We start from the raw sequence: 21,797 nt of genomic DNA on the forward strand, positions 1-21,797 counted from the left end.
CATGCCTTGCATTTATGTCCCCTGCGTGTGATTCCCGAGGTCTGAGAGAAAAATGTCATGTTCTAACCCTGTAGCCTTAGTTCAAAAATAACCTCAGAAATGGGTCTTCCACACAAAAAAACAACTTCTTCCCCTGCCCCTGAAAACACCAGAGTTCACACTCACAGTTCACACAAATTCCAGACAAAACCCAGCTAAACTCCAAGCACTTTGGTGACTTGGTCACATCTGGCTGTGTATGTCCCTCAGGAACATGCTTAATTAATAGCAGATCTGATGAAGTGCACATAGCTGTGTGCTGAGTGTTCCATAATACTGGACGGACAGAGAGATGGAGTGAAATCCTGTCTCCTGCCTTGAATTCCCACTGACGTTGCTGGGGCGAATGCAAAATGAATGCAAGGTGACAAACTTGTAACAGAACTGGAAAATTATACTTCACAAATAAGATGACCTGGGTCCTTCCTGAGACACCAAGCCACAGGAGGGTATGTATGGGATTGTCCCAAGCAGTAACAATCAGTATTAGTTCTCCCTGACCATTCCCGAGAATTATTCTTGCAGAGAAGACAGAGATGGATCATTGCTGGTGTGCTTTTCCTCTAATCCTGCAACACTGGAAGAAGCTGTGGCTGTGCACATATACTGGAATTGGGACATGACAGACCCCCCACAAGCTGTGCTCATGACTGAAAAAAAACTCACCCTAGGTAAATCCATATATTTATAGCTATTTATACCAGCTGAGAGTCTACCCCTTGCACCCTGGGAGGTCTGTTTGGAACACACCTAATGCAGGTGCCAGTCCTCATCCCACCTCCTCAACATGCAGCTTTGAGGCCAGACTTGGCTTTGTGCTTCCCTTGGCAACTTCACCATGATGATACTTAGGAATGCCCAGGGAGGTCAGTAAGTCAAAAAAATATTTGAGCCAATGGCCCAGATCTTTGCTGTCACTAAAACAAGGAGATTCCCAAAGCAGCAAAAGCAACAGCTGTATTAGCCATCTTGGATCTTATGATTCACTGGTGGGAATAAAGCCAAACAAGGAAATCCTTCCTGCATAGCACCTGTAATGAACATTTAAATCCAATGAAGTCATCTGGACCTTGTATGACCTACCCCTGAGCAGGCCTTTGCACACGTAATGGCAAATAGCATAGCTTTTCCAGATTGGAAGTCCCTCAAGAGACTCATCTGGATCAATGATTTATACCTCAAGTTCAGTATTACAGAACCACCTTATTCTCTGATGGTTTTGTCTTCTGTTTTGTTGTTTTCCTCAGCTCTGTGCTGTCCTTCAGGGTTGGATAAGCGGTTTACCATGCAGCATCATAAATATATGTCATCATGTGAGAAAAAAAAAACCCAGTCCCTGCTGTTTTGTCTCCAGGAGCAATAAAAGAGTGAGAAATGGCCTTGAGCAAGCAGTGTCCCACTGGCAAGAGAAGCAGATTAACAGGCTTCACTATATGGAGAAGAGGATTTCCTTCTGTAACACTTCCTTCAGCATGGTTTATCCCTTTCCCTTCTGAATGGTCACCAGAGATGCAGAGACAGAAATGAAAGTTTACTGCAAGAATCCTCAGTTGCTTTATCCCCTGAAACTCCGTGATTCCCTCACCAATAGAATATATACAAAAAGGAATGATGACTAGTATGACATGGCCCCATAAATCAAGAGCAACTCATCACTGAAAGTGCAACAGCTGGGTCATTTGCTGAGGCTGCATTTGAACACAGCAGGACTGTCCTCTGACAGACCACAGGAACAAGACAGCACTGTCAGCTTTCATACCCAGCAGCAACTCAATCTCTTCATTTGCCTACAGCTCCCAGCTGTCATCTTTCAAGGGACAAGCAAACAGAATTGCATCTCACCACCTAGCTTTAAGTTGCAACATCAAGTACAAACAGGCACTCTCAGCTTTAGTCTATAGTTCCTGAAAAAGCACCTTCAGTTCTATGCACAGAAGTGCTTTAAAACACTGAGTTGATTTCTAAAGTTAGAATGATGAAAATCTGTTGTGTCCTGTAATTGTCCAAACAGAACACATGCAGTCTACAGTTACGATGCTCACATACTAGATGTGGCTAGCAGGAGAGTCACAGATGCATCATCCCTTCAAGTTAGCGCTTTTGATGCTGGCTTTCTGCTCCAAAATCCCCACACTCTAGAAAAAGAGAAAAGGGAATACAAAGGGTATTCTTCTTTTACATGAATGGGAAACTAAGGTACACCCAAGAGGCATTTAGGTACCTAAATATAACTGCAGGGGCAGTAAGAAAACAGAAAAACTGGTTAAAAAAAAGCCACATTTATATCACAAGGCATACAAGCCTCATTGCACACCTTGGGATCTTTCTCACGCAGATGTGAACACTGAGCACCTGGTCAAAGCTTCTTTTGTCCTATTTGCTTTAAGTTTCATCACATGGAAGCCAGGAAACATGAGTAGGTTTGTGTGTTTGGGTCCAGCCCAAGAAGTAGCTGGGACACAGCTACGACACCCAACCATATCCACCACCTAGAAAATTAGTTTACGTTTTGCTGTTTAGCAACAAACTGAAGAACACCTTGACTTTCTTGTCACAGCTAGGTGTGGTATTTCAAGCAGAATGGAACACACATCCCCAGGCAAGCTAAGGTCCAGCAGAACAGCAGCCCTGCTTACAAAATACCACTTGTATATGCAGTGGTATTGTAGTCTTCCACTAATCACAAGCAGGTACGTAAGACCTTACACCTTGTGTATGGCTCAGTTGCTTCATCTGGTTGGCTTAAAGTTTCATGAATAAGATAAAATAATACACAGAAAAGCCAAGGATAATAGTTCCTTATTTCCAAGTGACTCAGTAGCAACCTTTACAGTGCTAGATACTGATGAATAGTACAGGTAAGGAATGCTCATCTTAAGCATTTCATCTTTTGTGATTTCTCTTATATCATTTGCCACAGCAATGACACACACACTTAACTTGGAGGTCACAAATAAAAAAAGCAAGCAGCTAGTTTTCAAGTATTTCCTCTGTTTTGTCTTCTAATTTTATACTGTTGGTCCTGAGATACTCACTTTATACCCTGTTTTATGAATAACTGGAACTCCTCTTTAAGGAACTTTACAGTTCCAGCTAAGTCAGGTTTCCTAATCTTTGGTTCACAACACCTTTACTACAATGTGAGGGACAACAAAAAAAGGGAGTATCTTCAGGTCACTTAGTGGTGTATGTGTAAAAGGGCTGAGTTCATTACTTCAAAAACAAACATTTCAATAACAAAATCCAGGATAAACTGAACCTCTGGCATCAGCATGACTTCATGCTTGTCTTCACAAAAAAGAGGACCCAATTCCAGAGCAGCACATGGCTTGCCAGCAGGACAAACCATGTGACTGTCATCAAGGCATTGGCAATGTGAGCACCACTGGCACCACAAAATAAACTTCGCACACGCATTATGTGATCACTGTTCCCAGAAATAGCTTGGAAAAAAAGGAAAAAGGTAAGTTACTAATTACTTTATCAGTTAAAGCTCTGTAACCTTATCTGAATATTATTTATGCTTTGCTGAAGCACTCATCACAAGGACGAAATGGTGCAAGACCAACACAGTGTAGATTTACCTTTTTCCTTTTTATAGTCAGTGAAATACTAAGAATTGCTACAAACTATAAGAGATCTGACTATACACTTCACTGCTGAAAATGCTTTTGGAACAGGCAATTCAACCACTGAAGGCAAATGTTAAAAATTAAGGCTAATCTTGGTAGTGAAAGAAAACTATCTCTGTGAAGAAGAAAAGGAAGAAAGAAGCAATACAACTTTTGACAGCAAAATAAAGTATTATATTTTACTTCCACTGGCAAAACTCCCTGACCTTACTAAAGTCAGATGATTTTATACAAAACAAGAAGATGAACCACTGAAATCTCACCTGAAAAAGCACATAAGTATTACTAATTAAATAGCTTGTATTTAATAGGAAATGTCATTCCATTTCCACAGCTGGAATTTAAAAAAAGTTTTAGAAAATAATATCAGTTGTCACAAAAGTCATTAGTACCATTCACATTTATAGAAACACTGAGATCAATAATCTTAAAAAAATACATAAGAAATTAAAAATTCTAGCAAAGTTTAGTCATTCCAATCTTCCTTTAATTGAGCTCCAGCATCAGGCTGCAGGTCTCATCAGGATACTTTAACAGTGGTCTTGTTAGCTGCTCATTAGTTAATAAGACAACACTTGAAAGGTGCTCATAACATGCTACAATACATTTCTTTTTGGCACGATATCATCTGATACTTAAGTAATGGAACTAAATGGAATTTACTGAAGTCAGAACTCATTCTGCTTCTCATGTTGTTGTGATCCCATTCCCACTGTAACCAAGTCAGTCTATTTAATTCTTTAAGTACGTCAGATAGGGAGAACAGATGCATTTTCACACCGCTTTTAGATCAAACACAATAAATGCAGTCACTTACTACAGATCCTTATTTGTAAAGGCAAGGACAAAGTCAAAGGTTTTGCTGCTGATTCTCTGTAAAATTGCTCTGCTTCTGCTTAGACTTCTGAGTTGCACTGTGGCATGACTTTAGTCAATTGTTTGTAAAATGAATTAATTTGTGTTCTGATATTTCCATTGTAAAGAAAATCCCTTCGGTGTATTCTTTGTGCATTAAGTAACAATACAAAAACACTTTTTACCTAATAAAATACTAAAAGAAAAAGGAAACAACACCTTTAAAAATTTCCATGAACACATATCCACCATAACAGTGGCAGTATCCTGTTCTATGTGGTAACTTTTCTGTTAATAAAGATTATTAATTAGCTGGGTAGATTTTAAACAAAACCTTTCATCCTGGCAAGGCAGTAAAACTCTTCAAATAAGACAGACAAGTAGAGGGTTTGTATTTAAAGTGCTCTTTATCTGATGCAGTAAGGATTTGGCTGTTATTCTGGTCTCTAAGTAGCACTTCACAGATGATTAAGGGCAAGGAGGGGGGGCAGCAGAACAAACTGCTCTAAGTTGCAGCTCTTTGAGGAACAGACCTTAAGTGCCAGGTGATACAGCACTAACAGAGCACAAAACAAACCCAGCCTCTGAGGTTGGGACATCACCGTGCACGCATGTGCTTGAAACAATCTGAAGGCAGATGTTAGTGCCTGGGATTTGCAATCTCCTGTAGTTAGAAAGCAAGCTCAGCGACTACAAAACTCCCTGCAGGAAAAAGCAGCTATTAAATGAATGCACGGCGAATGTCCATGGGGCGGCCCCGGCTGGGTCGAGGTGGAAACCTGTCACTGGGACCAACTCGTCCTGGAAGCGTAGGGTTTGCCCCAGGCAGGGAGCCAATTGGGTCAAAATGTGGTCTGAATGGAGGAAACTGACCTGGTGCTTCTCCCTGGCCAGGAATGAGCGAGTTAATTGGGTCTCCAACATATGGAAGTGTTGGTCTCTCATCATATTCTCCCCCAATGATCATTGGGGGATAGATCGGATTTGATGGGAATGGGTTGGGTGGAAAGGGATTAGGATAGAATGGGTTGGGATGAAAGGGAATTGGATGAGGTATAGGAGGAAGAAGCATCATGTGCCTCCATCTCAGGGCTTCTTTCTTCTGTTTTAACTTTTTCTTGTATAGCTGCAGAGAGAAAAAAAAAGTATTTAAAGCTCTCTAAGTGTTCCAGCTTCAGCAACTGTATTCAGTTTTACAGCACTTCTCAAAAAAGTGCTCCTCACCAGTCTGAAAACTCAGAGCAGCAATTCCCCTGCCCACCAAAGACCAGGCACAGCAGCCTTGGAAGACCTCTAACCCCCACGGAGCATGCACCACGTAACTTGTTGATGTTCCTTTCTTTTCCGCTAGTCTGACCAACATGCACACACAGAACACTCTGTATGCACTTTTAAGCTAAACTTTAACTCAAAGTTACTGCCTCCCAAAGTCTATTCTCAAGCTAAGATTATCTGAGAGAGATTATATAAAAAAAGCTACCTACTTCTTTCCAGTCTGTGTCCCGAGGCCTTGCAATAGGATCTGCAAAGAGAAGCAATGCATTAAGAAAAGCAACAGATCTTGTGCCACAGATATCTGCAGTTTGTCAGAACTCAAAGAATAATCAAGATATGAAAAACACTTTTAGTCAATACATCTTTTTCTAAAGATAATGTAGCTTTAAAAATATAAAGCTCCAGGTTCATTTGATAGATAATCTACTTGCACACCCATTCCATGTAAAGCATCATCTCCAAATGTTATTAAATAGAGAAATCCCAGAAACATCATCTCTGCCTTTGCCTTCTGACAGCACTTCCCTTAATTACCTTTGTTTCTTAACTCTCTTGTGAGAAATTAAGCAGGAATATATCTTCCCTCCATTTCCTAATATCTGCAGTAGTCAATACACCAAGGTAGCAAAGGACACAGATGAAAACAAGGAAAGCCTGCACCACACAATAGGATGAACCAAGTAGAGCACCAGTAATGGCTCAGAAGACTGCCAACCATTTTCCTTGGCAACAACTCTGCATCCACCTGACCAACTGTACTGATCAGTATCACAAACTGCATTTACTCACAGTGTTTCAATAATCATTATTGGTTGCCTGAGGAGCCTCTTACCAAAACCTGTCAGAACTAACCCCCTGTTAACATGAGAATGTAATTAGAAAAAGATGTGCCTAACATTACCTCGGAAATCCCGCAGATACATAAACCTCCAGAGAAGCTGGTCATTGGAAGCTGTGTAGAGATCACGGCAAACAGCAGAGAGAGAGAGGAGGGAACGGACATCCAGAAGTCTAAAAATCCGAAGCTTGAGCTCAAGAGGAAGGACCACTAACCCAAACACATCTGGCAAGTTCAAAGCTAAAGAAAGGAGAAAGAAAGTTCAGAAAAATTACAGTAAACTCGACATCACTTAGGTAGTGTTTCTATCTCCAATGACCCTAAAAGAAAGGAAGAACATTATAATCTTTTCTTTACATCTTCTCCCTTTGATGCCTGAGTTACACCACTTTTCTGAGCAACTACTGTGATGTGACTCTTTGCAAAACAGATGTCTTGCAACTCTAACTACACTTAAGAGGTGCAAAATAGGGCAAATGATACTTTATACTGAGCACTACAAACTACGAAACATTCCACACCAAATGCTTATAGGCCACAGAGCTAAGGAATAAGTAAAGAAAAAAAAAAAAGACCTGCCCAATTTCATGACCCTGCGAAAACCACAAATATAGAGCACGTGCTTCACATAAAATCTTCATGCACTGAAATCTAGAGGGAATTCCATTGTCTTCAGAATACAAAGCTGAGACCTCTTATGGCACTAAGTATGCAGAGAAAGCCTGGCTTTCTACACAGCCTGCTTCACAAACACCAGCCTGTGTTACTTCCTACCATCCTTTACAAGCCCTCGATGACCAGTTCCTAACAAGATCATTCCTGAGGTCAGACTGCCAAACATGATGCTAAATAAGTTTTTCTGTTTTGAGAAAGAAATAGATCAAAACTACAGAACTACTGCTACAAAATTATTGTGGTAGGATTTCCTCATCATTATGCATGGAAAACAGCCACTCCATTTCCATCTCTGAAGTGAGACTAGAGCAATCAAAAATTAAAACCAGAATTATAGTAACATTTTCTGAGTTACAAAGATTAATATGATTTCTTTAGCATGTATATTTTACTTTGTGCTTACTGTTTATATGTCTATCACAGAACAGCTGTTTCTAACACTCTTCTTCAAGGCTTTAGATTGATTCCCTTCCTTCCATCCTCAAAACTTAAGTACCATCTCTAATTGTAAATATTTTCTCTCACCTTGTCGGGCAGCAGCCAGGAGAGAGTAAACCAGCTGGTCTTTAAAGAGACGGGACAATTTCTGAAGGTCTTTGTAAACACCTGCAACCTTCTCTATCAAAGAAGAGAGGGAAAAAGCTTAACTTCAAGAGGTTATAATGCAACAATTATATAAGAATTACAGTTTTCTTATTAACACAACTTTAATCTGCTTGTGATCTTGATAGGAGCAGCTCTGCAGCTAGAGTGTAATTTTCCTCCAACAAGTCAGTCACTGAAAAACTAGAAACCAGTTCCATGATTGGGCTAAGCTTTCCCTTCAGCCTTAGAAGGCACAGTTAAAGGAAAGACTTGAGTTCTCTGAAAACAAACTGACTCTCAAGCTGTCAGAGTTTCCTTTGTCAGACTTCAAAGCTCCTGCCTAACATAGATCTATGTTCTAAGAGCCTGCAATCTTCCATTTCTCTGACAGAAGTATTCTTCCATTCTGGTCTCTGAAGAAAGAGGAGCAAGAAGACTTTAGTGTTATACTGGACACATTTCAGCACTCAGCTAGTTCTTCTACAACCTTTCAATTAGACTTGTACATCGGAGACTACACAGAACATAGGAAACTGAGTCAGCCTGGACTGCCAGTAAAGCAACTCATATCCTCCAGAGAATATAAGGATGGTCAGGTCAGTCCTCACAAGGATCCACATGGGTCTGCCCTTCTCTCCTCCCTCAACTTAGTTTTCACTCTAATTTTGGCACTCTGAAGAAACCTATGTGGTCAGCATATTTTCTGACAAAAAGAATTTAACAACTACAGTACCACAACGAGAGTGTAGGTACCATCAGCCTCTGAAGCCCTGAGCTGCCAGGCAGAAAGGGGATATCACCCAGCACTGCTATTCCCAGAGATGCCTAGGACCTCATACATAACAGGCATATGGGCCAAAGGATAAATTGAGGTCTGCAAGGTTCTTTCCTTACATTGTTAATCCAAGAAATACAATTTATTCTAACAACAAAGTGTGAGTAAATGGCTACACTCTGAAATCCTTTTACCATGAAGTTATGACTAACCTAAATGGTAACCACACTTTTATTCTTTTTTGCTATTCTGTACCTATTTGGTGCTCTACTAAAGCATATTCTTACCTACTGTGTCCCTTCTTTACTTTTCGGTTTACTACTATGAGATCATAGCTCAGGCATACCTGGGTCCTGAAAGCAAACAAAGGATGATGGCAATAGCTGGATTCTCTTAACACTTCTAATCTCTTCGTTGATTTTTAATGTTGCTACAAATAAAAGAAAGAAAGACATTTCAAAAATTTAAACATAGAGAGACAACAAAGACCACTTCATTACTGAAGTAATACATAGTCTGGAAGTTGTAAGTCTTGCAAAAAAACATTAAAAAAGCCAAAACATTTTAGCTGAAGCAAACCTACTTCCTTCATATCTGGCAATGTGCGGAACCAAAGTTCCTATGAAATGAGACAACATATTTCTACAATATTGCAATGAAAAGGCCAGCTGAAACCCCTAAGGATTAATCTCTTACAACAAGAGAGAAAGAAACAGTTAATACAGAGACTAGAAAAGAGTATTCAGCATCAGGAAGTGGCATCTTCTGCACCTCAGCAACCCAAGTAATAAAGGTACAGTTCAAAACACACAAAAGCACACTTAAGTTTTCTCTTCCTAAACAATGGTGATACTTAGGAATGTGCATCCAGGATGAAGACTTGACTGACTTACCATTAATAGCAATAAGATCTCCCAGAGGCACACAAGTCAAACCAGCAGAACCTTCTCCACAAAGGGGATGTGTGTACTGCAGCTTATAAACACCATTCCCTCTCCATTTCTCTGGCATGGAGACTGCCTTGGCTTCTATCCCCTACAAATGTAAAGAGATAACAAACACACTGTCATACTTTTGCAATGTACCAATGCTGAGGGGTGAGAAAAGGATTAGAAGTTAGGAAATGGGAGAATGATGCTTGCAATTCAACTCTTAGAACGGTCCTAATGACACAGTGACTATGAACTTGTATGATTATACACATTTTCCCCAAAACTAACAGCAAATCTAAGTGAAGTTCAGTAATTTTTGTCCTGATAGGAACAGACATTCAGTGAGCATTCACACCCATTTCTTTGAGACACAGACTTCATTCTGTCATCCATTCCAGCATTCTGACAATTCCTGCACATAATTAATTTGCTGCTCAAAAAAAAAAAAACTATTGCACCCCTCCTGTGAACTTACAGTATCCGACAGGGCTTTAAGAATGATAGTTTGAAGTTAATTAGAAAACCTGACTCGACTAACAGGTTTGCTTTCAATTTCATTTTGAAACAGCTCAGATGGATTATCAGAGCTGGGATACAATATAAGCACAAGTAGGTTCTTTCTTTCCTCTTAAATCTGCACAGCATTCATCTTCCCTACCTCCAAGCCCGCTCACGGCCATAAACAAACTTTATTCCCAGTGGCAAATGTATTCTTTACACAGTATTTCAAAATATGCAGAGGAAATGAACTTAGCAGATTTATTAAATTTGTATTGGTCAACCAGAAACCCACATGTGCTTAGTCAGCCTCACTGCAAGAAAAAAGATGAGAATTTAAACACCTGCCTGAGATCAAGTCTTTTTCTCCACATTCAGCCACGTATTAGTAAACATAAAACGCAAACGTAAAGGGGAAAAGGGAATCCATACATTGTACAGATGTACTGCAATAGGTGCTTGAGTATGATACCTCTACAGATTAGTAAAACCAAAGTCAAACTTGACACTTAGTTGAATATGGAATTAGAGACACTTTTTTGGCAGACCTAGACCTCATTATGTACCACTTGACAAGGTATCACTGAGATGACACCAACAATTAAGGCAGTATTTTGGGGAAGTACTACAATCTAAGCACATCTTCACATGCTCTATAGTAAAAGGCAGAAGCAGGAGGTTCAGCTGGGTCTCAGTGAGGCTGAGGACCAACAGAAACACAAGGACAGGCCTCTTCTTCCACACCTAGAAGCTGCTCCAGTCTTTAGCCTGAAGACTTTCTCAGGGAATTTTGAGAAGCTGATCCTTCAGCAGCCCCTACAGCCAACTGACATACAGAAAGGCAGAAGCAGATCCACAGATGTAGCTTGTATATTCCACAGCTTCCCCACACTGACCTAGAACCTTCTGTTTGGTTCTGCACCTACCTACCTGAGGTACATAGCCTGTCTCCATCATGAGAAGATGAACCAGAACAATCAAGGCATCAGTGGCACTGGTACACTCAGCAGAAAGGTAGAGCATCTCTAAGGAATGGGGTGTTTCACCATCAGCAGCTTCGCTGCACAGCATGGGTTCGGAGGGATAGGAACCTGTACCTTCTTCCAGGTCAGCATCTTCTGGGACTAATCCAGAAGGAAATTCTAGGCTGGATCCCGCCTTCAGGGGAAAGCAAAACATATATTTGTTCAGAATATTACATCTCTATATACATCAACAGCTGCTTATTCCAGCCTGATTTCCCATACAAGTTGTATGGATTCATTATACCTCCATTTTCTAGCATTCCAGATGGAGACTGGGATTACATATGTACCTTTGTGGGTTTTAATCTTTATAATGCAAACCCTTCATTAAATGGTCTGTCATTTTGTTGCATATACTAACTGAAGACAAAGTGATTATAATATATTAAACCTTCATGAGAATTTTTGCAAGATACACAGGAATAATTTAATCACTACAGTATCACCATTTATTTGAACTTAGCCAATGTGCATGGCAAGTAACCAAAATGGCAACTTGGGCTGCCACCAAACACAACAGGCCTAAACAGCACGGGAGAAAAAAAAAATCAATCAATGGAGTGCACCTGCTGCCACTTGAGGAGGACTGTGGCTTCATTGTAGCTTCCTTTTTTCTCAATCATGGCATGTTATCAATTAACTGACAAAACTGCACACAGACACATTATTTAAAAAAGAGTAGAAATAAAACTGTAAGCAGATTTACCTAAGGTAAGGGTCAGGAAAGGGGGAAAAGACAGTGCCTGTTGCATTTGCCCCAATCTAAAATGAGTCCCTCAAGAAGACAGCACTGAGGCAGGCAAGAAACATAATCCTTACTTCCTTAAGTCCATGTTCCAGCAAAAACATAATACTCCTGTAAACCTGAAACACTTTGGGCTCTCTTCTGTGCCACAGTAATATACAATGAACAGAGACAAATTTCAATTCAAATAACTGAGCATGTATCAAACAAGTATAAGGAGCCAAATATTCCCAAGAAATTCAGTCCTATACAGTACAGCAACTGACACAACAGGAGACCTTCCTTTTTGCTTTGTGCTGTACAGGAAAATTCTCATGTACTTACCTTCTCATCACTCTCCTGAACTTCCACCTGAACCTTCTCATTGTTAGATTGCTCATTCTGCCCTTTTCTTGGACTGTTGGCCTGACTGTTGTTGGGGGTCAAGGTGGACGGCTCATGACCATTCTGAAGTGGGGCAGGAGTAGCAGGAGGAGGAGGTAGGCTGGGTTGTCCATCTGGCTCTTCTAGTAATAAGCATATCAAATCACCAGAAACAATCCCATATGAAGCTAAGGTCTTCTGATCCTCTGTGAGAGCATCTTTTCTGTTCAATGTTATTGAAAATGTGGTATCAGAACTGCAAAATAATTTAAAAAAACAGTAAGGAAACATGGTTGGCTGCACCTGGATAGCCACACACTGGACATGGCAATTGGTGCTATGGTTTACTTGGCCTTATGATGGTTGGTTAAAGATGGGACTTGATGATCTTGTCCAATCTTAATGATTCTATAATTCTACAATTAGAAATGCATACTGCATATTACAATAGTATTGTGCCAGAGGGCTTAGTCCATTATTAATTACCCATATCTTATAGTGAGAGGAAAAAAGATTATATTAAATTATTTCCCCCATGTTTCTTGCCAAGTACATTTTAAGTTGCTGCAGCTGCTTGGTAAATAAAACTTTATTTACAGAAATTGCTCAAAAAACAGTTATGAAAGAAAGCAGACAAGTGCCCTTCAAAATAAAAGATATCACAGTTAGGAAAACAAGATCTAAATGAACTACTGCCTCGGATTATTAAAAAATAAATAGTGTTGAAGACTCAACCAACTTGCTTTCTCATCAAGCTGAACATTAATTTCAGTGATCAGCAGGTGTGCTATAGAATGCTAGCTGCTAATGAGGGTAACAAGATGCTTCAAGAAAAAAAAAAAAAAAGAAAAAAGAAATTAAACTGGTTAGCAGGGAAGCAGCTACAAAATACACCCACTGCAGCATGACAAGCAGTAACTTCAGATTCCTCGTGCCCACACTGCTGTGTGAATCACCAGTGAAACACCAGCACGTCGGACATAATTAAAGGTTTCTGACACAAACCCTTCAGCCAGCATCAGGAAATGCTCCCCTTTTACAGGCGATTCATTTTTCTACGGAGGATGCCATGAGTTCCTCACAGATAAAGTGTTTCTGAAACTTAAATAGAGATTCTCCCGGAAGCCTGAGGGAAGTGTAAAACTGAGACCCTACAGCGTTTTGTAACTTCAGCGCCGCGCAGAAATCTCAGTCAGCTCTGACCGCGCTGCAACCCACACTTCGCAACCGAGCACTCCCAAAGTTTTGCTTGCCCGGTCCGCAGTGCCCGGCCGGGAAGCAGCCCGCGTCCCAGGCCCTGCAGGAGCGCGGGCAGCCGGGGCCGTGTGCCGGGTAAAGCGGCCGGGCCGGCCGCTGTCAATCCCCGGGACGCGCCCCGGGCCCGGGCGGTGCCGCCGCGGCAGCGCCGCGCCCGCCCCGCAGGGGGCAGCACCGCGCCCCGGGGCCGGGGGCAGATCCCTCCCCCCGCACCGCGTGGTACGGCCCCGCCGGCCCGGGCCGCGCACGGGCGGCATCGCCACCCCCCCCCCGGCACCCCTCGCGATGGTTCGCTCCGCTCGCTACCTGTACCCCCAGGCCGGCAGCAGGGCCGCGCGCAGCTGCGCGCGCAGCTCCCCCAGCGTTGGCTCCGCCCCCTGCACCTCCAGGGCCGCCGTTCGCTTCTGTAGCCGAACGCGGAGCTTCATGGCGGCGGCAGCGGGACAAGGGGGGGACGGTCTCCGCGCCCACCTCACGCCCCGAGCGGGCCCCGCCGGGCAGCGGCGGCGGTGAAGGTGGCGACAGAGCGCGGGCGCAAGGGCTGCCGGGCCCGGCCGTTGTTTTGGTTCTCGCGGAACCGCCTCAGCCCGGCCCCGGCCCCGCCTCCGGGGCTCGCAGCACGCCCCCGATCGCTGTCTCTGCGTGCCGCGCTGTGGCCCGGCCACGATCGATGATTGGGCGCTCGGCTGCGCGCGTCCCCGCGGGCGGTGCGGGAGCCGCCGCCGCTGCGAGTGCGGCTCCGCTCGCCGCTGGTGCGTGTGTGGCTCCGCCGCTGCGAGTGCGGCCCCGCTGCCGCTGCCGCGCCTCACAACGGCTCCAGTCCTGCTTAGCCTCCTACCCTGCCATGGATCAGCCGCTGGCGGCAGTAATTCCTGCGCCCGGGCTGCCTGACGCCGCGTGGCGAGGGTGGTTGGGCCGCTGCCCTCCTCTTCCTCGGTGTGACGTCGGGCCAGGCGATGTTCTGTAGCGAAAACTACAAGGGATAGCCTGGCTGGGTGTTAAACGGTGGGTGAGGGTGGAAGTGCGCAAAGGGGAAGGCTGAAGGATGATGCTGCCCCCGAGAGTGTTTAGTTTTATGAAGGAACCCGATTTTTCTAGACCGGACTGCTTAGTTGTCACTTCAGAGGTAGTGCTGCAACACCTGTGAGCAAATAATCTCGACAAAAGTATGAAATGGTACAAACTGAATTTTGCTGGCTTTAGTTCCCCTTCACTTGTAATACTTGGAAAAAAAGCCTTCCTCACGTCTTTTACCTGGAAATGCACACTTGGCAGGAGTATAATGTTGACTGGGTGAATAATATAAAAAGCAATATTTTTTTTCAAGTTCTCACTTTGTTTAATGAATTCCATCGAATTTTCAAAATTTTCAAAAGCAGTAAATTCAGAGGTAACTTAGAACAATGCATATTCTCAGATCATCTTGGTTTTCTTTCTAACAATAAAACTTGGCTTGCATCACATTTCTCCATACAAATAACACAAGAAAACTTTCTAGGACTATAATACTAAAATAATACTTGTGAAATCACAAGACCTAGCTTACACACCTACCATCAAGTACAACTGCTTATTAGGGCCCTATTCACATTGCTTAACCCTGTAGGAACAGTCTTCTTGTCTTCGTTCAGAACCTAGGGGCTCAACAGGAAAAAGGAGACTTGAAACTTCAAAAAACTATTCTGGGCTGCAGGTGAACTCTCCTTAATGCATCTGAACATGACCATCCAATCAATCTCATCCAATTCCTTTTAGAGTTGGCTGTGAGAGAGGTCTCAAGCTGAAGGGCAGCCATCCTCTCTTTTCAACATGCCAATAAATTCCTCAGTGGAAAGGAGAGGCTTGTACTGGAGGTGATGAATGGAAAGAGGCTGCTTAGCTGGAACACCACTCGCTGGACGAGGGAAGAGCTAATTACAGTCAGCTTGGTGTAACTTACCAGCTCTTCCACAACACGTGATTTCCTGAGAAGCTGCGCCCTTTGCCACTGCCCTTTTTGAAGGAGTGCTTACACAGTCATCAAATGGGGACACATTCTGAATAAACCCAGAAGAGTGGGTTGCCGCCACAGAGGGGGATGGGAGTGGAACTGGCAGAGAAGTAGAAAGGAGAACACGTTAGGAGCACTGTGCCTTTCAGAAATTCTTTGCTCTCTCAAAGAGGGTTGAATCCAAAGTGTGTCATGCTGCTGCCTCAACATCATTACCATTTTCCTTTGGCTGTGGATGTCCTATTCTGTTTCATTCTTCAGAGTTATCCGTGTCACAGCCACCTCCTGTTATCGTGCTGGCTCTATGGCATCTTAGTCTGTGCTCTTTTGGAAGGGTGGAGGAAGCTTCCCTAGTATGAGGAATGTCCACGGGTGCAGACGTGGTGCTAACAGCAGAACCACCTTGTTTGTAGATTGCGCAAGCTGAAGCGACTGTGTGACATGAAGTGGTTCAGTTTCTCAGGAGCTGACTAATAGTCATTATTAGGTAACCAGCTAGACCAAGTTACAAGTGAGCTTTTTTGCTGCCATTCTGTGAATTTTTCCTTTGAACTTTATAAGTCATGCTGTAATGTAAGGTTTAGACATGTTTTCCACTCAATGTAAGGTTTAGACACATTTTCCACACAGCAGGAAAACCTCCTAGGAAACAATTAGGATGAAAGGCTAAAACATTTTCCTCAGCTTTCAAGTCTGGCAAATTTCAAATTACTCAAGACCATCATTATTTTTTCTTCATGCATCATTCTAGAAGGAGGGGCTGTTATTTGATGAGTTAGAGGTTTTCTCCCCCATTTTAATTTTGTCTCAATCTGCAGGCAGGAGACTTTCAATGGCGGGGAAGGGCACTTGTCAAAATAGTACAGGAAACTTTTGTGCTCAGAGGCTTGAAAAAATGGTTGTGTACAGAGGAATTTTGACTTTCAGTGTAGTTCACTCATCAGAAAGCGTGAATTATTTTTAAGTCTCTTTCATTAAGATAATACACAGTATGGTGACAAAAGAAGGCTCTATGTCAGTAGCTTGGAATGGTTGTTGAAGACCATGTGGTTTCTCTACTCAAAGTACTTTATTGACGGTGTTTCTTTTCCTCATGGTCAGGATGAAACACAAGCAATAGAACCTCTTTCACCAAAGCTGTAAAACCCTACTGATAGCCCTTGTGGGTGCTCTTGAGTAATTTGAAATTTAAAGCTGTGGCCCTGTTGACCGAGTCCCATGGCAGAGGAGAACTATTAAATGTAAAGGTCTCTTTGGTTCAGTTACATACATCATGGAAATTTTTTTTCCTGAAAGATGAGTGTGGTAATAAAGCTGTGAGCCAGTGGACCTTTTATGTTATTTCTCTTCATGTATTTGTCACTACAAAGAATGTATTTTATAATATGTATAAATAAATACACATGTGTATATATTAACTTACGATGCTCATATTTTGAATGACAAGAATCACACTGAAAGATGTGATAAAGTGTGGGATGAGAAAGAGATGGGTATGAAGGCTGGAGTATCACCAGGAGATGAAGTGCCAGAGTCTGAAGTGCTATTGAAGTGTGCCAGTGGAGGAGATTCAAATGAAGGCTAGTGGAGACAACCTCCTAAATTCTTGCAGCTTGCTGGTGGCCAGCTTTACTGCTAGAAGGTATTTTAGAGCCCTTTATGCTAATGCTCTATACAGTGAGTGGAACTCTTCATTACACCATCTCAGGTTGGCTGTCTGCAGATGACCCTTAAACAGCACCTGAGTTTGCCCATGTGGCTCTCATATTTTCTCTGTTTCTGATTAAAACCTTGATTGTGTGGAGCAGAAGACCTTCCAGCAGTTTTCCTGGAGTTTGCCAGATTGCTTCAAGCACTTTTAGTGGTTTTTCTTGTATTTGCATATTTTTAACAATTTCAAATTGCTGGGAGTTGTGTGCTGAGCAAAAGTATTTGAAGTGGCACACTAAAGTCAGAATTTGGTATCTTTTCATTAGCAGACTACAATCACATTTCTCTGGGTGGTAAAAAGAGGCTTATTCTTTTCTCAGGGACATCACTGCATCTACCTCTTGGGAATCTGACAAGACTGCAATTTGTGTGAACCCAGGGAAGTGGCTGCCTAGGCTGAGAGTGCTTCATGCTACTTTCAGCTCCATGAAAGGAAGGGAATGGTTGTACAAGAGGCTGGTGAATGAGCCAAACGATGAGCAGAAAAGCTGAGAAGAAAGCTTAGAACACAGCTATGCAGATGATGGACTTGAGTCTGAAGCGGGCAGCTTCCAGACAAATAAGGCCTGCTGCATTCTTGTTCACCATCTCAGTGTTTCTGTTTCAGAGAAACACTCTTTCCCTATCTCTTGGGAACCACCCCTCAGTTCTTAGCTGTGAGGGCAGCATGCAGGGCAGAGCCAGAACAAGGACACTGATTTTTGTTTTGCTAAATGGACTTTGGTAAAAATGAGCCTCATAGTCCTGGCTCAGGTGCTAGGATAGGGCAGTTACAGACCTCAGCAACATTGACTCAATGGATCCAAACAGTGACAATGTTTTTTTTTTCCATCAGCTCATCAGACAACTGCCTCCCAACATTGTTATCCATTGTTAACAGATTCTGTGTAGGCATTGCAGCTATGCTATTTATTTTGCAGCCTGGCATAGATTAATAGTTCTCTGGCAACCCTGCTCCAAGGCCTTGAAAGCCTTTATGAAGGGCATCAGTTGTAAAGCCACTCTTAGGAAAAGCTGTGGTAACACAAAGCTTTTTGCAAAGCTGCTGAAAAATTGGGGAGTGTCCCAGACATAGTCACAGATACAACTTGTGGGGTAGGGGCAGCCATTTGCTCCTGTGGTTTCTGTTTGAAGATTTCACTGAGTAAGATTGATAGCTGCCTCATGAGCTGGGAAGTGGATAGCATTTCTTTCTACGTAGATTGCAGGAAACCATGAACAGGAACTTACTGGAGTTTTTCTTATTCTGTGGGTATTCCCAGTAGTTGGAAAGAAGGTTCATCTGCTTTTATGTCATTTAGCAAACTCCTGTGTCATTTGCTGTTAAATTTAAGCATTCCTGCCAATATATCTCTTCTATCAATCATATAAACTTTATATTCCTTTTCCCTCAAGAGGTGATCTTCCCTATGGAGTATCAGTGTGTAGGAAGGGTTAAAACCCTGAGGCTATTGAATCCTTTTTGATTTGACATTGTTGAGTGAGCTGCAGAAACCACACCAGTTCTTGAGTATACTGCAGAGTAACTTAGAAACAGTGGGGCAAAGAAGAAACTGAAAAATCCAGTCCCAGTTCTGTGATAACAGCAGAGATATTTGGGAAACTAGAGTGCTCTTTCTGGACTTCAGGTTGGGTAGACTCTATATTTGCTATCACGTTTGAGAACTGTTTATCTTGTGTTTGTTAACTAGTGAGGTTCTAAATGTTTGAAAGTGAAAGAAATGGCTCTGTGGGTTGTAGACTGGAGAATCTTGTACAGGACCAAGATAAAACAATGACAAAATTCCTTTTCAGATATACTCTATTCTAAGGATAATCAGTTTAAGATAGTGTGTAAACCTGTACAAGAGAAGTATGCTGACTTTTTCTACATCAGAAGCTCACTGAGTTCTTAGGCAAATTTCATCTGTAATCTCTATTGCAATTTCTATTAAAAGTTTTTGCAGACTGTTCACAAAAGAGAAACCAGACATGGTGTCTACAGTGTGGTAAGTAGAGTACTTCATTAGGGTGAGACAGGTACACAAACTGAAACAAAGGAGTTTTAAATCTTTTTCTCTACTTCAAGTACTTGAAAATACTTTAATCTTTGTGAAGACAAAAGAATTAAAAGAATTATTTACATACAGATATTGGTCTGTGCCTGCTCAGTTACTGAAGATAAAAATCAGAGCAATTTGTCTGACATCTGTTGTCCTCAGCAGTGCAATTGGCAGCTCTCATTTAGACTATCAGGAAGCGGACAAGTTCCTTCTGCTTAGCTCTGTCTGTCTCAGTCATCTGACTGACCTTGGACAATCGATCCCAGAGTTGAGAGGGGCTTGGGAATGAAACCAAAAGTATGAGCTTTGGAGTGCAGAAGTACAGCTTACTGGTGTGAAGAAGCAGTATGAAATGTTACGTCTTTTATTCCCATGGCAGTTCAGTTTTTTACCCAACATACATTTAAGATCCAAAGAACTAATCAACTCCAAAGCACAGTTATGACCAAGTTTGCTGTTTTCTGTTCCTCATTGTGAATGAAATGCTATGGGAATGAGATATCTTATCTGCATCAAAGTTTCTAGCAATCCTGCTAGATAAATATTTAGTAAATATCCATGTCCTTTAATAATAGAAAAATCTTTCTGAGTTTACCTTGATTTTTAATTATTATTACCCTTATTAAACAGGATTGAAAGTCTCTAGTTTGCAGGAAAAGTTAGGACACTTTTTTAGAAAACATGTAGGGTATATGACTTCAGCAGGCTGTTGTGCATAATACACATAAGGTATTGTTGCTTCCTTAAAGTATTTATGTTGAGTTGCTTAAAATAGAGAAAACCAAAAAGGCATAAGAACTAGAGATGGACCAATTAAAGGGTACATTTTCAAAATTTGTCACAACGTGGATTATGTTCTTAAAATGTTTTTTCCCTGAGGCTACATTTTCTTTCATAGTGTCCTGGGATAACTTTGTAAGGATTCCTCGAAGAACCAATATCAGGTCTATTACCAATAGTGATAATGCATTTTGTCTGTCTTATAGTGGGGAATCTATCAAAGACCAGTTTTTTATGAGGTGCTAGGTAGAACATAGATTTGTAACCATTTATAGTCTGACCTGATAATATTAAGTTCAATACAGAAGTAAGACTAACAAAGGGTCGTGGGGTGTGGGGTTTTTTGGTGGAGGGGAGGGTTTGTGCTTAAGTGCATTTATGTGTTTTCTATCAGATTATGGAAAAGATTGTCCAAGACAATATGATGCTTGTTAGAAATTCAGGAATGACTCTATAGACTCCAGATTACTGGGAAACTAGCAAAACCTGTTGCTACTAATTAACTAGCATGGTTTTATACATAGGCATGTCTGATCACAATCAGACATGTTAGAAAAGGATGTGTGACTTCCCTCTGTGGTAAGCCCAGTGTAAAGTTATTATAGGTCCCTAATAAACAATTTTCTAGTGCAGCACTGGGAAGACTTGAAGTTGTCTTGAGAAACAGTATTGTTATTTCTAGGAAATTGAGCAGTAGCTGTCATTGGTAGTGAAAATCAGGATCAGTACAAGAATTTTGAACAAAGAAACCTTACTTTTGTAGTAGGGATGTGTCACAGAAAGAAACAATTTGTCTCAGCTTTTGTGAATCTGTTTTGTGTGGTTATGTCCCACCACACAGTGGCTCAGAGCCTGCTTTGCACTCAACTCAACCACTGCATTCTCATGCCAGGAAACCCTTCTCTGTTCCTTTGTGATCACCATGTAATTCTCACACATGCTTTGAATTTACCCGTGCATTCCCTTCTCATGTAATCTCATTTAGTCAATCTCATGTAGCAGTGTCTGACCTACCTTATTTTATTATACCAGCAGATTAAGTTGAAAAACTTTGGAACTCTCAAAGCCAGTGTATCCTAGGAGGCCCTGTGTAAAAAGAAGGTGGTGTTACAGAGGAAGACAAACCTGCTCCTGCTTGACTCGGATTGCTTTGTCATGCTCACTCTGCAGGTGGTAGGACAGATGGTAAATTACAATAGCCAAGACATGGGTATGGGGAAAGGGTAGAGTAGTGGAGCAGAACCATTCAGTCTCACCAACAGCTAGTGCCTGCCAAAGTGATATCCAAGAAATCAGAAATCTGTGTTGGCTCCCACAATGATGGCTTTGTGCAATAAAATAATTTACTAGAGTTCTCTTTCCTGTCCATCCTTGTCCAAATTTCATTGAGGGAAGTCATGGATACAGATTTTTTGCAGCTTATGGTATGCATAATTTATGAAAACGTGTATCATACATGTTGTTAACAGATCTGTGACAAAGATCTAAACACATGGTATTTTTTCCTGCTGTCTTGGCTGTCCTTAAGGCTTGAGGCTAATCCTGTCTTAAAGTGAGGATTACTCAGAAGGGGCTGGACTATGTTATGTCTAACATTGCCAGATGTTCATTTATCATAAATACTCTATGTACAGAATACTGTTTCTTAATAGATGTGCAATGAAGGAACAAGCTTCTTAAATACTGAAAGAGAATATATTCCTTTTGTCACCTCAAACCAGGAACACACTTTGTCTCTTCCCTCATTTATTTCCTTTCTTTTGTGTGCATCCCAGGTGTGA

General features: G+C 41.8%; 1 protein-coding gene across 2 annotated transcripts; it reads right to left on the bottom strand.

Annotated features, from left to right (window-relative positions):
* Positions 1-3,822: 3,822 nt before the first annotated feature.
* FBXO7 (F-box protein 7) lies at positions 3,823-14,032 on the bottom strand. Of its 2 annotated transcripts, XM_053978625.1 has the most exons (10): positions 13,801-14,032; positions 12,199-12,493; positions 11,202-11,262; positions 11,035-11,048; positions 9,568-9,709; positions 9,021-9,104; positions 7,840-7,932; positions 6,703-6,879; positions 6,011-6,048; positions 3,823-5,652 (listed from the first exon to the last, which is right to left on the bottom strand). In XM_053978625.1, exons 1-10 carry the CDS (start codon positions 13,920-13,922, stop codon positions 5,248-5,250), a joined length of 1,431 nt encoding a protein of 476 aa, XP_053834600.1. In that variant the 5' UTR covers positions 13,923-14,032; the 3' UTR covers positions 3,823-5,247. The 2 variants fall into 2 exon arrangements, with proteins under 2 accessions (XP_053834600.1, XP_053834599.1); XM_053978624.1 differs by having other exon boundaries at positions 11,035-11,262; positions 13,801-14,031.
* Between the last annotated feature and the right edge of the window lie 7,765 nt (positions 14,033-21,797).

The sequence above is a fragment of the Vidua macroura genome, chromosome 5 (genome assembly GCF_024509145.1).
Source record: "Vidua macroura isolate BioBank_ID:100142 chromosome 5, ASM2450914v1, whole genome shotgun sequence".
NCBI classification, from domain to species: Eukaryota; Metazoa; Chordata; class Aves; order Passeriformes; family Viduidae; genus Vidua; species Vidua macroura.

Coding starts and splice junctions, on each gene's coding strand:
- FBXO7 (XM_053978624.1), bottom strand. CDS start 13,922: ATGAAGCTCCGCGTTCGGCTACAGAAGCGAACGGCGGCCCTGGAGGTG. Junction 9,710..11,034: donor AGACAGGCTATGTACCTCAG/GTAGGTAGGTGC, acceptor TTACATTTGTAG/GGGATAGAAGCCAAGGCAGT. Junction 5,653..6,010: donor GGGACACAGACTGGAAAGAA/GTAGGTAGCTTT, acceptor TTCTCTCTGCAG/CTATACAAGAAAAAGTTAAA.